This window comes from Oncorhynchus mykiss, chromosome 1, assembly GCF_013265735.2.
Source record: "Oncorhynchus mykiss isolate Arlee chromosome 1, USDA_OmykA_1.1, whole genome shotgun sequence".
In the NCBI taxonomy this organism is placed as follows: Eukaryota; Metazoa; Chordata; class Actinopteri; order Salmoniformes; family Salmonidae; genus Oncorhynchus; species Oncorhynchus mykiss.
The window spans coordinates 68,940,161-68,955,555 of NC_048565.1; the positions used below are offsets into that span (position 1 = coordinate 68,940,161).

General features: G+C 42.1%; 1 protein-coding gene across 2 annotated transcripts in view; it reads right to left on the reverse strand.

Annotated features, from left to right (window-relative positions):
* Nucleotides 1–1,411: 1,411 nt before the first annotated feature.
* LOC110528078 (heat shock 70 kDa protein 12A) overlaps nt 1,412–15,395 on the reverse strand; it is a 47,836-nt gene continuing 33,852 nt past the window's right edge. The window contains exons 8-12 of one of the 2 annotated variants that reach the window (XM_036983876.1): nt 13,200–13,286; nt 12,237–12,341; nt 11,700–11,958; nt 8,342–8,445; nt 1,412–5,992 (exon numbers count right to left, since the gene is read on the reverse strand). In XM_036983876.1, the coding sequence (XP_036839771.1) occupies nt 5,361–5,992; nt 8,342–8,445; nt 11,700–11,958; nt 12,237–12,341; nt 13,200–13,286 (1,187 nt within the window). In that variant the 3' untranslated portion in view covers nt 1,412–5,360. The remainder of the gene's footprint in view (nt 5,993–8,341; nt 8,446–11,699; nt 11,959–12,236; nt 12,342–13,199; nt 13,287–15,395) is intronic. The other variant, XM_036983878.1, reaches the window with a different exon arrangement.

Sequence of the window (15,395 nt, forward strand, 5' to 3'; positions counted from 1 at the left end):
ATGTTATTGGTAGACGAGCACACACAGCACCAAACCTCACTGCTTCTCTGACAGAGAATATGAGTGTGTAAGAGTATGTGAGAGTGTGTGGGAGGGATCACACCAGCAACTGAAGGGCCTACTTCGAGAGATTTACCCCTTGAAATTGCCGTAGCAACTGCCCTACTTTCCAGCCATTTTGGGGGCAACCAGCGCACCTATCTAGCGCCCACACCCTCCCCATCCCCCTCTCACACATCCACCAACTAAAAACATCCTTGCCCTGTGTGGGGTTGAGAGCCTCTCCACTAACACTCCTGTTAGAATAACACACTCGCTCCTAAATGCACACGGTGATTGAATAAGAAGTGCCTGTGTTTAGTTTCATATTCAGCTTGTTGGATCATTAGCAAGGGTGCTTGAGGCTAACTACAATTTAGCATAGGACTTACAGTATAATCCAAAACTATGTACATGTGAATTGAATAATGGCACAGCAGTACAAGTAGAGAATAGCACAGTGAGGCTGGTTTGAAGCCAGAGCTTATTTCACAACTTCTGTTATCAAACCCGGGACAAATTGTACCAATCATCGTTGTACTACAGGAGTACTACATAAGGCACTCCAAAGCCATTAGGTCTAATAGACACTGGCAGCCAGAGGACAATATGGAGCCATGTCTCCATAACGTCACAACTTGACACAGTGCACGTCAATTAGTCTTGGATTTCAACAAAAACAGCTGGAGCTTAATCTTGATCTACTGTTCTTTCTCCCTATAAACTCTTCTGGACTGGGTGGAGAGATCAGAAACAGATGAGCACCAACATTTGAAATAATTTAGAGCTCTTATTATCATGGAGATATAGACCACTGAGTTGGAACTGTCTCAAAAACAGGTACAGTTGGTGAAGCAGGGTATCACTACACACAGTACAAGATATTCCATAATTTCAATGCTATTACGCGTCTCAGGTACTGTAGTTTCTAAAAATATCCACTGGAGAGCAGTGTTGCTTTTCAGATATTCTCGTTTTTGGCTCCCGAGGGCACAGATCCAAATTGGCCACACCCATTTAAAGATCTGCAGCTGTGTTGGACTTTCCTCATCAAATATTCCTAACACTGAAGAGAATACATAGACAAATAAAATGAGCTTGAATTGGATTTCCAAACTATTGATTTATTGCAGAATACATTGTAGCTGTTTCCAATATTAGTGATAAAACACATTTGACTGGTTACAGACACTGCACTGGCAATATGTAAAAGCTTTATATAGTCTGTTTTCTGCCTTTCGTCCTGTTATTTATGTGTGAAGGGTTGTCATATGTGTTTTTGATGTGCATCATGTACTGTATGTCATAAAACCAGCATGCCCTCGGGCTGTCATGACACCAGAAGCTAATAACAACAGGTCGTCAGATATTCTTTGAAATACACCTACATTTTATTGGATGACAGTTTGGCTGTGGATACAACACATTTGAGTTAAAATGGTAAGAGCAGGAGACTTGTAACTCAACAGTAGAAAAATCACATGTGCGTCAACCCAAAGAGAAACTGAAAAATGTGTGATTTGTGAAACATTAAGTAAGAATGTCAAATTTGGCAGAATAGTGAAGTCACTTGTTCTACAACAAGCACAGAATCAAGTAGCAGTGAACGTGTATGTCCTGTAATATTGTAAAATCTAGATTAAGAGTTAAGCACTTTCTATTTTGGTATGCAGAAGCTAGCTACAATTATGCTCCTTAATTGCCTATCCACCCATTCAACTCCAGATTCATAAATTACCATAGAATTCAACATATTTACTCTCTTTAGCGTGCCAGTTGTCATCTTCTTCTGCATTATAAACTACATACAATGCAAACTTTAGCTAAACATACAATTCTGACATAGCTTTGAGTACACAGTAAAGCAACTACATACAGCATCTTGTGCATCTTGTGCATTACAATATACTGGCGGCTGCACAAAATACATGGTATTTATCAAAGTAGAAATACATGAAAGAAACAAAATGATGTATTTTTATTTCCTTCAACTTAGTAGTCATACATTGACCTCCATATAATGGTGGAGATGGGGAAGGTGCAGCTAGATTAACATGACATATAGATTAATATGATATTAGTTATTAGGATGGAGAAAGCACTGCAGGGCTTTCCATAGATTGAACAGATTTGCTCTGATAACAGTGGGTGAGATGAGTGATTGGGACATGTACAAATGTTGCCTTCACAGTTAATGGTTCATTTGTCATTGCATCTGGATTTGAAAAGGCCACACTTTTCTCCACACATGGTGGTGTAACATTATCACCACACCTAAACCTCAAACCTAAAAAAGTGTTGTTAGAAATGATGTTTTCTCACCATTCGTAAAGAGTTACTCATGCAAAACGTGCATTGCAGGAGAGTGCCATAGGCAGCATCATAGATCAAAGCTTGTGCACTTTTTCACATCAACAAATCAACGGGAGACCAACCTAAATTCAGAGTTTTCCGTGAAGATCTCATTTAAATGAGTTTTAAACCCCTTAGTGTAGGGTTCTCATAGAGGAACACTGAAGAAAGACCATAAACCTTCAAATAAGGTTATCCTGCATTGTCTGCGCTATAACTTGCAAAGCTATTAATTGTATCTTTATTTTTCATTGAACAAGGTTATAGATTTTCACAATCTTTAAATATCAAGTTGTTTTTATTTAGCTGTTTCCTTCCATCGATACTTGATTTAGGGGATAATGCTTTCAACAGCAGCTTCCAGTAGCTGCAGCCTTGAAGCAAATTTAAAATGGAAGCACAACACAAAAATGTTTGACGGTTGTGTTAAATCGTGGTAAGGAACAACACCTTGTAATTGCAAGGTGTTATTGCTCTTGTATTACTATTGTTTGGGAGAGAAGGGCAGAGATTTGGAACTGTCACTTTATATTATTTGCAGGGTGGTTGAAGGATAGTTTTGAATTGGCAATTACTGTCATTAGAAAGAGCCAACAAAGATTTACTATCGATCATTTGAATGTAGAATACAGGTTTTTCATAAACCAGAATGCAGGTTTTTCATAAACCAAACCCATTTAAAAAATGTAATCTAAACTAAATACAAATTGACAGTTGCACAGCAAACAAAATGATTTACCCACATGGAAATATCTGTAGCACGTATGCATGAGGCTGCAGATGTAGGATCTTAATTTGAGTCAATTTGTCAAATAATCCAGCAGCAACAGGAAATGTAAATTACTATGTGGTTTATAATTAATGGACATTTTTTGTAGGGTATGATACATTTTAAATTAGGGCAAATCGAGTCTGAAACTTTGAATATACTACAAATTTGCACTTCCTGCTGTGCAGGAAAATTCTCATCAACAAAAGAGGGATCAAATTAAGATCCTACATCGGTAGTGAAAGAAACGTAATTGCTCTTTCATCAGCGCATGACTGTAGACTGCTACTGTGAACCACTAATCATACTATGGGTTAGGGAAGTTCTGTGGGAGGGGAAATCTTTGTCCTGTTTGGTTTTGTCACTTGTTTCTTGTCCATGTGTACCTGTCTTACCAATATCAATAAAAACATTTAATAAAATTAAAAAATTAAAAAGGGTTTTCCCAACCCAAAGAAACTACATGTTCCATAACAATAACCACTCATGTTTTAAGGGCAAAGGTATTCAAGTTTCTTTTTTCAATCGCAGAGCAACACACAGGCAACGTTCACTTTCACTCATTGTTGATGAATATGCCATTCAAATTCTGCCTTGACACATGCCATGCATGGCTGGTGAGAATAATGAAATAAGGTGTCTGCGTGAAAGCACACACTCTCTGTTCTAAAGCTGCTAAAATAATAACGCAAAAAATCTGTACAATATTTAAATACTGTATTTACAGGAATAAACATATTTTCAATGTAATCTTTCCTTTTTAAGGGCCTGCAATTGTACAGAAATCTCCGGAATATGAAATATTCAAAAAGGAAATTAAGTGGCTTTTTGTCCTCCGTTGAATCATAAGCATAACAAATGAAGGCAACAACAAAGCACAAAGCACATGGCAATGGTTATATTCAAATCAGTTTGCAGGTTCAGCTAGCAGCATTGTCAACTCTGCCACTTTTCACATTCAAGGATATATATTTGGCTGTGGATCAGCGCAACATATTAACCAGTGAGGTGGATTTTTACGTTGTTTGTGAGAAATTAATGTCTTTAGCCTGGTGTCTAAACAGATGGCTGTTAGTCTCTCTATATTTCCAACACAGATTTGTTCGCAGTACACAATAAACCATTAAACATATATTGTTGACAGGATAGGAGACTGTCTGACTAAATTTGACCAAACATTTTTAAAGCTAATGCACCAAGTTTGTTTTCGTATGGTAATAGAACTCCTTTTTATGACATCTTGGGCCGACCCACAGGAGACGGTAGAGATAAATACAGATTCGAAAGCTACCCTGTTAAGCACGTGTCAAACTTATTCCACGGAGGGACGAGTGTCTGCGGGATTTCGCTCCACCCTTGTACTTGATGGATTAATCAAGGTCACTAGTTAGTAAGGAACTCCCCTCACCGGGTTATCTAGGTCTTAATTGAAAGGAAAAACCAAAAACCTGCACACACTCGGCCCTCCGTGGAATGAGTTTGACACCCCTGCTGTAACGTTTTACTGTTGAAAACGGATCAAATGGATTGTTTTTGTTGGAGAACCACTGCCTTCCCTCGTAATCTCAGGTGGTCTCCAACCATGACTCACAACTCTGGTCTGATGAGTAGGTTAAGTATCTGAATGCTAGTGTATATAACTGCATGTTCATGGAAGCCCCAGGGGTTTGGTTTTAAATGTCTTAATAATCATAGGAGTTATGAAAAGACGGCCCCATGAGCCAGGGTTGAAGAGGACACTGAGGTTTGTGCAGCATTGTGTCATAGCATGATGTTGTCGCTGTAAGAGGAGTACTACAGTATCCACTACAGTATCCATCTACCATGACCTAAAACAGCTACAGCACACAACTACAGATAACACACAATGAACCCTGAAACAAGGCTGCATGTATCAGTAGCAATATCTGCAAGTCTGTGTAAATCTCTAGAGCAGAGCACATCAATATAGCCTGCATTTAAGACTAGACACAGTACATACACAGATGGTAGAAAACCTGAGAGCTTGTTTGTTTCTGACCAAGGAGTTAGCTAAAGCAGAAACAAACTAGCACTTATCATGCTACAGGGAATTTGAACAGGCCTAAAGATCAATATACTGCTACAGAATTCTAGCCACTGTCCTCTGGTTCATTGTGTGCTGTGCTGCTGGAGATTTCACTTCCTATGACATTTTGACCCTCTGGTTCTGTCACCCTATTTACTGAGCGAGGAAATCGATGCTAGCCTTGACAGTACGCGAGGTGGCCACGTCCACCGCCATGGCCCGGATCTCCGTGTCCCCGAACTGCAAGTGCGTCTGGATCTCACGGCGTGCAGCGCTGGTTTCCGTACCAGTCACATCCAACCGCAGCGTGCCGCACTTCCTCACGCCCGGCTCGCTAATGAAGCCCACGCCCTCCTTCTCCGAGCAGTAGATGTGGATGATGATGACCTGCTGGCTGGGCTTGGCAGGCGTGTAGCTGCGCTTCACCGTCTCGCCCAGGGCCACGGACTGGTCGCACACAATGAAGGTGTCGAAGACATCGGTGCACCAGCGCGTGCCGTCCTTCACCAGCATCTTGTCAGGTGGGTGCTTGCCCTCTACGTAGCGGTTGAGGACGCCCACGCCGTAGGTGAGGGGCGAGCGGCGCACCTTGATGACGCTGGGGTCCAGGCCAAAGAGGACGGCCCCCTTGAGGATGGTGAGGCCCACGTCGTGGGGGATGATGATGCGACTGCGGCCATGCAGCATGTTCTGCACCGCCTGCTGCAGCAGCGGCGACTCAGCGAAGCCGCCCACCAGGAACAGGAACTTGATGTCACACACCTCCGGCTTATCAAAGAGGTCAGCTGAAAGGAAGAGTTATTATTCAACAGGAGTTCTACTCTACAGTATGTGAAGTAACATGTCAATTTTCTGCAGGCATTAGCAGATGTGTTATGCCATTAGTAACTCCATTAAAAACCTCTTCAACAAACAAGTTGTTTACTCTAGGAATTAAGTAATGTGACCCACTTCTTACTCTCTGTCCAAAACCACTGCATACATTATTGAGGTAGGTTGGTTTATTCTAGGTGGGGGTACTGGGAAGACTGCTCAATGTACAGTGAGAGGAACACTTAGGGGTACAGTGTGCACTCCCCAAATGACTCTTCGGGATCTCAACTCCTTTGAGCTTGGAATGGGATGGGCATGCTTTCAATTAAGCCTGGGTGGGAAGCTCACATGCTGTATGGAGATGATCCAAACTGAAAACATAATCATGCTTTATTCATCTAGGTCAGTTGAGATATGTCTCTTTTTCAAGACAGCAGCAGGACCAATAGATTAGATTAGCATTAGATAGGCTGCAGTATTTCTAAACCTTAGATTTGCGAGTTACAAGGAAACATTGGGAACCTCAGCCATTTTGATTGTAAGTTCAGAAACCTCAGCTCATAAAAATGGATGACTGACACCCTTTCACTCACGCTGATTTGCCTTTCAGGTTTCAACCCTTGCAGGCAAACACATTGACAGCTTCCTACTGTATAATCATCACAGGCTACATCTCTCAGACACTACAGTACAGTCGTGGCCAAAAGTTTTGAGAATGACACAAATATTAATTTCCACAAAGTTTGCTGCTTCAGGGTCTTTAGATATTTTTGTCAGATGTTACTATGGAATACTGAAGTATAATTACAAGCATTTCATAAGTGTCAAAGGCTTTTATTGGCAATTACATGAGGTTGATGCAAAGAGTCACTATTTGCAGTGTTGACCCTGCTTTTTCAAGACCTCTGCAATCCGCCCTGGCATGCTGTCAATTAACTTCTGGGCCACATCCTGACTGATGGCAGCCCATTCTTGCATAATCAATGCTTGGAGTTTGTCAGAATTTGTGGGGTGTTGTTTACCCACCCGCCTCTTGAGGATTGACCACAAGTTCTCAATGGGATTAATGTCTGGCGAGTTTCCTGGCCATGGACCCAAAATATTGTGATGTTTTGTTCCCCGAGCCATTTAGTTGTCACTTTTGCCTTATGGCAAGGTGCTCCATCATGCTGGAAAAGGCACTGTTTGTCACCAAATTGTTCCTGGATGTTTGGAAGAAGTTGCTCTCAGAGGATGTGTTGGTACCATTCTTTATTCATGGCTTTGTTCTTAGGCAAAATTGTGAGTGAGCCCCACTCCCTTGGCTGAGAAGCAACCCCACACATGAATGGTCTCAGGATGCTTTACTGTTGGCATGACACAGGACTGATGGTAGCGCTCACCTTGTCTTCTCCTGACAAGCTTTTTTCCGGATGCCCAAAACAATCAGAAAGGGGATTCATCAGAGAAAATTACTTTACTCCAGTCCTCAGCAGTCCAATCCCTGTACCTTTTGCAGAATATCAGTCTGTCCCCAATGTTTTTCCTGGAGAGAAGTGGCTTCTTTGCTGCCCTTCTTGACACCAGGCCATCCTCCAAAAGTCTTTGCCTCAACGTGCGTGCAGATGCACTCACACCTGCCTGCTGCCATTCCTGAGCAAGCTCTGTACTGGTGGTGCCCCGATCCCGCAGCTAAATCAACTTTAGGAGACGGTTCTGGCGCTTTCTGGACTTTCTTGGGCGCCCTGAAGCCTTTGTCACAACAATTGAACCGCTCTCCTTGAAGTTCTTGATGATCCGATAAATTGTTGATTTAGGTGCAATCTTATTGGCAGCAATATCCTTGCCTGTGAAGCCCTTTTTGTGCAAAGCAATGATAACGGCACATGTTTCCTTGCAGGTAACCATGGTTGGCAGAGGAAAAACAATGATTCTAAGCACCACCCTCCTTTTGAAGCTTCCAGTCTGTTATTCGAACTCAATCAGCACGACAGAGTGATCTCCAGCCTTGTCCTCGTCAACACTCATATCTGTGTTAACGAGAGAATCACTGACATGATGTCAGCTGGTCCTTTTGTAGAAGGGCTGAAATGCAGTGGAAATGTTTTTTGGGGATTCAGTTCATTTGCATGGCAAAGAGGGACTTTGCAATTAATTGCAATTCATCTGATCACTCTTCATAACATTCTGGAGTATATACAAATTGCCATCATACAAACGGAGGCAGCAGACTTTGAAAATTCATATTTGTGTAATTCTCAAAACTTTTGGCCACCACTGTATATGTAGTCCCTCAGTGTTTAACAAAAATGGGGTTTGTATTAGTAAGAGCTGCTACTCACTGAGGTGCTGAATGATGTGGTCTATTGTGGGCTTGAAGAGGGCATTCATGGCATCAGGGTTCATTCTCAGCATGCCCTGGGAGGACCACTTCACAAAATCCACACTGCAGAGACAAGAGAGGAGAGATAAGCATGCCATTATTGACCCTGCTCTGATTACCAGTAGATTGGTAGGCAACTGTAAAAGCACTGATACAATGCACCATGAACCAGTCTTCCTTCTCTGTCAGTACAGTATGTGACCTGATGTCTTTAGGAAACAAAACCTTTTTTACAGTCCCCTGAATGGATATAGGGAAATCACTGTGTCTTCCACTACGTTTTACCCCTTGTGCTTGGTATATTATCTATATGGAGATTTAACACAGTGAGCTCTCTATGGAATTCATTGGTGACCCGTTTCAGGAAGCTGGGCATATGTCACATGTCCCTACTTCACAGGAGAGACATTTGAACATATGTGTCCTTGCTACTGAGGCTTTTATGAAAGATATGTTAGCCAAGGAGAACTGCAAAAGTGTTGCTACTGCTCTCAACAACATTGCTGCCCTGAATTTCAGTGGGAAAAAGTTGTGTTGGACTACTTTCTGTGCACCGTCAGTGTGAACCGGAATGACTTGACACAACAGGCCAAACAACAGTTCATCCATGTATATGGGAAAGAGTCAGCTATTATATGTTTCTAATTTAGTCAGAAAGTCGTTTTAATTGGAAGTTAAAGCATACTTTAACTCCCAAGTAGGAAAACATTCAAGGGCCATTTTCTCAAAGGTGGGGTTGCAGCTTTATCAACTTTCAAAGCAGAATTACTTTCCCATTGTTCCTCAAATGCAGTGTATGATATACCATGTGGTGGCTCTGAGTATCTTCTTTTATCCAGTGTAAAAAAACACTATTTATTTATGTTAAATAAGACCCAAATTGAGCTGGTGGGTTACATTTGTCTGTAGGAGAACAATGGATAAGTGGTGTCTGCCTCAATACAGCAGCTCACGTGAGTTTCTTTCATGAGACGAGTGTTTTTTTTAAATATATGTACTGTATACTCCTTCCCCTCACTCTGCTCTTGTTGTAACATTTTATTTAAACTTTATTTAACTAGGCAAGTCAGATAAGAACAAATTCTTATTTACGACAGCCTACCCCAGCCAAACCCTAACCTGGATGACGCTGGGCCAATTGTGCACCGCCCTATGGGACTCCCAATCACGGCTGGTTGTGATACAGCCTGGAATCGAACCGGGGTCTGTAGTGACACCTCTCGCACTGAGATGCAGTGCCTTAGACGGCTGCGCCACTCAAGAACCCAATTAACATATCTTATAGGAGTGTATAGAATCCATCTGGTATCGTTTGAGTTTTCTACCAGGTGTTTGTGAGTGTGTGTGCTTGCCAGTGCACACATACACACACTCTTTCACACAAAGGCTTCTCCAGCAGAGTGAGACAGACCAAATTATTTACAGTTATGACTGAGTCAGAGGGCCCACAGGACCACTGGAGGCTCAGGTTTCGGGAATCTGAATGTCTTTAAGGGTCCCATGATTTTAATAAGAGATGAAAATCTGTACGCATGCAAGACATGACTGTTAACACCCAGACTACAGGTTGGTATCAAAGTGAGATACTAGTCTAGTGTACGTACAATACACTAGACTAGTGTAAGTAGCTGACTAAGTATTCTCACTCAGGTTCATTCAGTTCAAATTATTTCAGCCAAGACACAAGTCTGAAATGCTTTCTTCATGCCTACACACTGTAGTATGGACAGTAGTTGTTTTACCCAAATTAATGTTTGGTGCAGTATTGTGCACTGAATTCATAAAAAATGACTGAATAACATTCAAATAAAGCTTGCTTACATAAAGACCCTGTATCACTCTGATATCACTCTCTAGTCTGGCTGAGTATAGAGAACCCTGCTGTCTGTTAATGAGCTGACTGAGGTAGTGGAGGGGGAAAGGTGGTGAATTCTGAATTCCCTGGTATATAATGGAAAATATATTGTAATATGTCGCAAGTTGGTCATTAAATGTTTCTGTGATGAAAATGAAATCTGTGCAGAGGAAGCTTGTGTGTATTCACATGGATACATACACCAAGTAAACATGCACTGAGTGTACAAAGCATCACTTCCTAATAGTGAGTTTCTTCCTAAGAATGAGCTTAAAAATCATTCTTTAACTTGTCTCCTCCCCTTTATCTACACTGAGTTTATTTTTGAGTTTATTTTTACAGGGACAGTGCAAATTAATAAACGTTTCTGTAAAAGTACTGGTGTATCCAACCGGCTAGTTTTCCACCGCAATCCCTGGGCAGGTTATTAAAAACAATTACAATACAGACAAACAATGAGCAGTGAGCACATGCAGAGCAACATAGAACAAGCAACACGTAGCACACAGATAGGTTCCTCTAACACGAAAAGCAACAAAACAAAATGCATAAAAGCAACAGTGTTTCCACACCTCACAAGCTACAGACATGGAAAGCGGCAATATGGAAAGCGGCAATACAGACATGGAAAGCGGCAATACACAGTTAGGGATTATGTTCACAACTCTGATTGGCCTTTAGCCATGTCTTCAAGTTTTTTATGAAGGTGCGATTGGTGGTGCAGTTGTGTGTCTGATGGAAGTGTGTTCCCGACATGGGAAGCTCTCACAGAGAAAGCAGATTGACTAAAGGTGCTCTTCCTTAACGGAACTATTCAGTCACCTCTCATGGCAGACCTTGTGGATCTGCTGCCATGGGTTTGGGTTTTCTGTTTAACAAAAGTACTAAGTGGAGGGAGAGTCAGGCCATTTTAGGATCTTGAATACGAGACATGCGTAGGTGTATTCCACAAGATTTTCCCAACTCAGGAGCTCATGCTTTCTGAGGATATAACAGTGATGATGGCTATTGGGCTTCCTATCAAGCACTTTGAGAGCCTGTTTGCAGACAGACTGAATGGCTTTTAATGTTGTACAGCAAGCTTGGGCCCAACTGGTCAAGTAGTATGTTAAGTGGGGGAGTATCAAAAGATTTGAAGTACAGTTTTGCTACCTCTGTAATCAAATAAATTGGAAATTAGCTTGGTTGAATATGGTTATTTGAGTTACCTTTTTCACCTGCTTCCGGCTGTTGAAGTGGATTTAGCACATGACATCAGTCTATGTCATGGAAAGAGCAGGTGTTCCTATTTTTTGTACCCTCAGTGTATATTACATCTGACAGCTAGGACATATCATTTAGACACATGCTTGGGTAATAGGGTATTCACTCAATAGGGAGTTGATTGAGCTCTAGACTTTCGGTGTGCGCGGTATCCTGTACCAGTCCTCTAACCCTTCTCCCTAATCACACACACACTCACTTGCTCTTGCGCAGGGCGTGTTCCACACTGTGACCTCTGAACTTCTTGTAGTAGTCGATGAAGGAGAAGGGCAGGTTGATGTTCAGGGGGTTGGTCCTGTCCGGGGCCGCCGCCCGTTTCCTGGACTCAAACGCGATCATCAGATCCACCCAGGCAGCCGGCCGCTTAATCTTAAACTGGTCGATGAAGTCGGGCCCGAAGATCTTACACAGGAGCTTCTCAAACTCATAGTCAATACCAATGGAGCCATAAGGACCGCCTGAGAAGGCGAAAATGAGTGTCGGTCAATAACAGCTCAAATGACTCAAGAGTCCATAGAACTCATAAAGTTGGTTGCATGGACCCTGATTAAGCCTACCGCTACACTTCTGCTATGAAAGTATTTTTTAGTCTAGGGGTCCAAGCATCCACCCCACAATGCAATATAACAGCCAGAATAATGTGATTGTTGTTGTGTTGAGGACACTGCCTTGATCCATCTCAGTGTAACATGCATACAGCAAGAGCTGCTATATGAGCATTGAGCAGTTTCTGTACCTGAGGCCTTATAGAGCTCCTTGAGATGTCCCTCGGGGAGCTGTATCTGATGGACCGTGAGGTCAACCGTTCCGCCACCACAGTCAACCACCACATAGGTGTCACCTGGCGACACGGAGCGAGAGAAATGTCATTGGAGGACAAGGGGCAGAAGACTATAGCGGTAGCCAATAGCGCCTCTGAAGCATGACTTCTAACATTTTCCTCTAAAAGCAGCTTCTGTTTTTGGGACACACTCAGAGGATGTTGAACACGAGTAGTCATGATACTGTCAAGCCCTAAAATCCCAAGTGGGTACTAGCGACCTAGATACAGTGTAGCTACTATACTGTATCAGGGGCATGGAGGAGGGAGATAGAGGACAAACCAATTGCTATACTGGATTACAGTCCTTTCATACAGTGAATAACTTATATTAGCACCATGCCCACATTGTCACAGTGGTCAGTAATCACTATGTGGTCATTTAAACCAGTGATTCCCAAAATGTTTTGCTTACTGTAGCACCAACTGAATTTTGCTCTGCCTGGAGTACCCCTGAAGTACCCCTTCATGTGCATTTTACCAGTAAACATATGGTCTCATAAGTCTTTTCAAGTACCCCCTGTGGATAGGCCAAGTACCCCCAGGTGTCCAAGTACCCCTGGTTGGGAACCACTGATGTAAACAACCATATGATCCCTGACATGTCAACATCCAGCCAAACCTACAGGAAGCATTTGATTAGTAGAGAAAAGTAACCGATTAGACCGTAAAAGCATGAGGTTATAAGCAAAAATTAGAAAGACATTAAGTAGAGAAGATCCCCCCCCCCCACTCAATAAGCATGTCGTTGTTTTTTAGGTTAGTGAATAACCAGCACAATGCATGATCAGCAGTATAAGAAACAGCAAGAGCAAATAATGTAGAGAGAGGAAGGAGGGAGAGAGAAACCGAAGCGCAAAAGAGAGAAAGAGACTCTACCTTCTTCCAGCTCCGACCAAAGCTCCCCTATGACATTTTCCACCAAAAAGGTGCGGCTCTGCCGTTTGCTCCGGACAGGCTCCTTGGCTGGTTATTGACAGAGAGAGAATGACCGAGTGTGAGAAGGGTGAAAGCGCTTTGGTGAAGCTGTGTGGGTCATACAATGTAAGTCAAGCAACAGGATGAGAGGGTTACATGATGTCTAGATGTGAAGTCAGCGATAGAACTCTAGACTATGGCTTCACCGCAGGTACCCATCTCAGAGATTCTGGGTTGACAGTTTCTAGTGTTTCAATTCAAGTACTCATATTGAAACTGTGCTTTATCAGTGTGTCGCTGATGAAATAGTATTCCTACACAGGGAAAAAATGTGTTAGTTGCAAAGGGATGAAAGAACAAGGACATTTTACATTCAATGTTCAAAACTGGAGAATGCTCTTATGATCAGTACTTATGGGCTAATGATGGGATTAATCACATACGGACCTTGTAATCACTGGCTGAAAACACGAAGAGACAGTAGTAGTAGCATGACCACAGCGATCAAGACGTCAGAAGGACATTTCCTCCAACAGAGGGGAAACACAAAGAGGAAGGAGGAATTTTCTACTCCTATTAGCTCTCCGGAAGGCGTGAGAGTGGGGTCGATCTATGGCACCATTACCTGTTCCATCAACATGTCAAAACACAGACAACAAAATGAAGAAATAAACTTCCAGGAACGCTGTGAGTTAGCGATGGTGGAAGCTGCTCGAGTAGAGGGGCAGCCATTATGGGAAAGTTCATGTAAGGAGGAAACAGCAGCAGCTGGACAGAGAGTACACTTCTCTTCCAACACAAAAAGAGTTGTAACATTCTGTTGGAAACCCCAGCATTAGACTTGGGGATATTGACTTGCACCCTCTTCTTTTTTTCCGACCTCTCTCTGACCTCTGCATTGCTACTGGAGGCAAGGCGCTAGGCCTACACACAATCTGACTATTCATCACAGGGTTTATTTCAAACCAACTTAATATTCCATAATTATTATTAGTAAAAGATATATCCGTTGGATGGCGCTACATTGACCTCACTAGTTCTGAAATCCTGTATGTGGCCTTGGGACACATTGAGCACCATTTTGGACAACAAACTAAGCATTTTACAGGAATGTAGAGATATACAGGAAACATACAACATCCATTACAGAGTCTATAAAGGAAAAACATAGGAACCCATCTGCTCCAAAGAGACACCAATAGCCTTCAGCTGTGTTACAGCATGCGGTTAGAGCGTTGTAAACCATGATGGAGGCAGTGACCATTCCATCAATGCAATGATCTTCATCCAAGAACCACAAGGCAACAAGTGCCCAGCTAAAGAGCGAATACTGTTTTCTTATTGTTGCACTGAGTATTCAGAATCAACAATAATTGTCTATACAGTACAGTAAATCATCTCTCATCTCAGTTCTTATTAAAAGACAGTATACCATGTACACTGTTGTCTTACAGAGTTTCCTCTACTGAATGTGTGGGTGAATCCTATTGAATTCAAACGAAAGCTGCAGTACTACTATAACAAGTGAATCACATTCAGGGAATATGTTAGACAGATGGTAGAAATGATATGTTTGTCATAAAATACTTGGCATTCAAGGACTGGAGCATATAGTTTTGAATTGACACCTTGGATAAATGTCAGCCTCTCACCAGGGTCACAGACAACTGGAAGAATGGATTCAATCAGGGGCGTCATGAACCCCAAAAATGTAGCTGTCTGTATCCTCCTGACTGGAGGTTATTTTTCTTTTTTAAAGGACAGGTGGTTATTTTTTTCTCTGCATCTCTGCTAAAATCTGGGTAAAGGATTGAAAGGATTGGGAGTCTTATTCAGTACGTTTCGTAATTGCTTCCTTTTTTTTGTGTGCATGCCAGCTAAGACTCGATGGATAGCCTGAAATGTAGTAGTTATGAGGTTGAGAGACTGGGAATGTATCCAGGCTAAAGACAACTTAATAAAATTGCTAGGTGGCTAGTAGTATTACAGAGAAAGACAGAAAAAAGAAGAAAATAATATTGTTCATTTTTAAACAGGAAAAATCTGAGGGGGCACGTGCCCCTGTGATGTCAATTGAACCAACATAGGTGTAATACACATTCTCCCTGCCGATGAGCTGTTGAACTAAAAGAAAGGGGAGATGAATAATTGCCATGC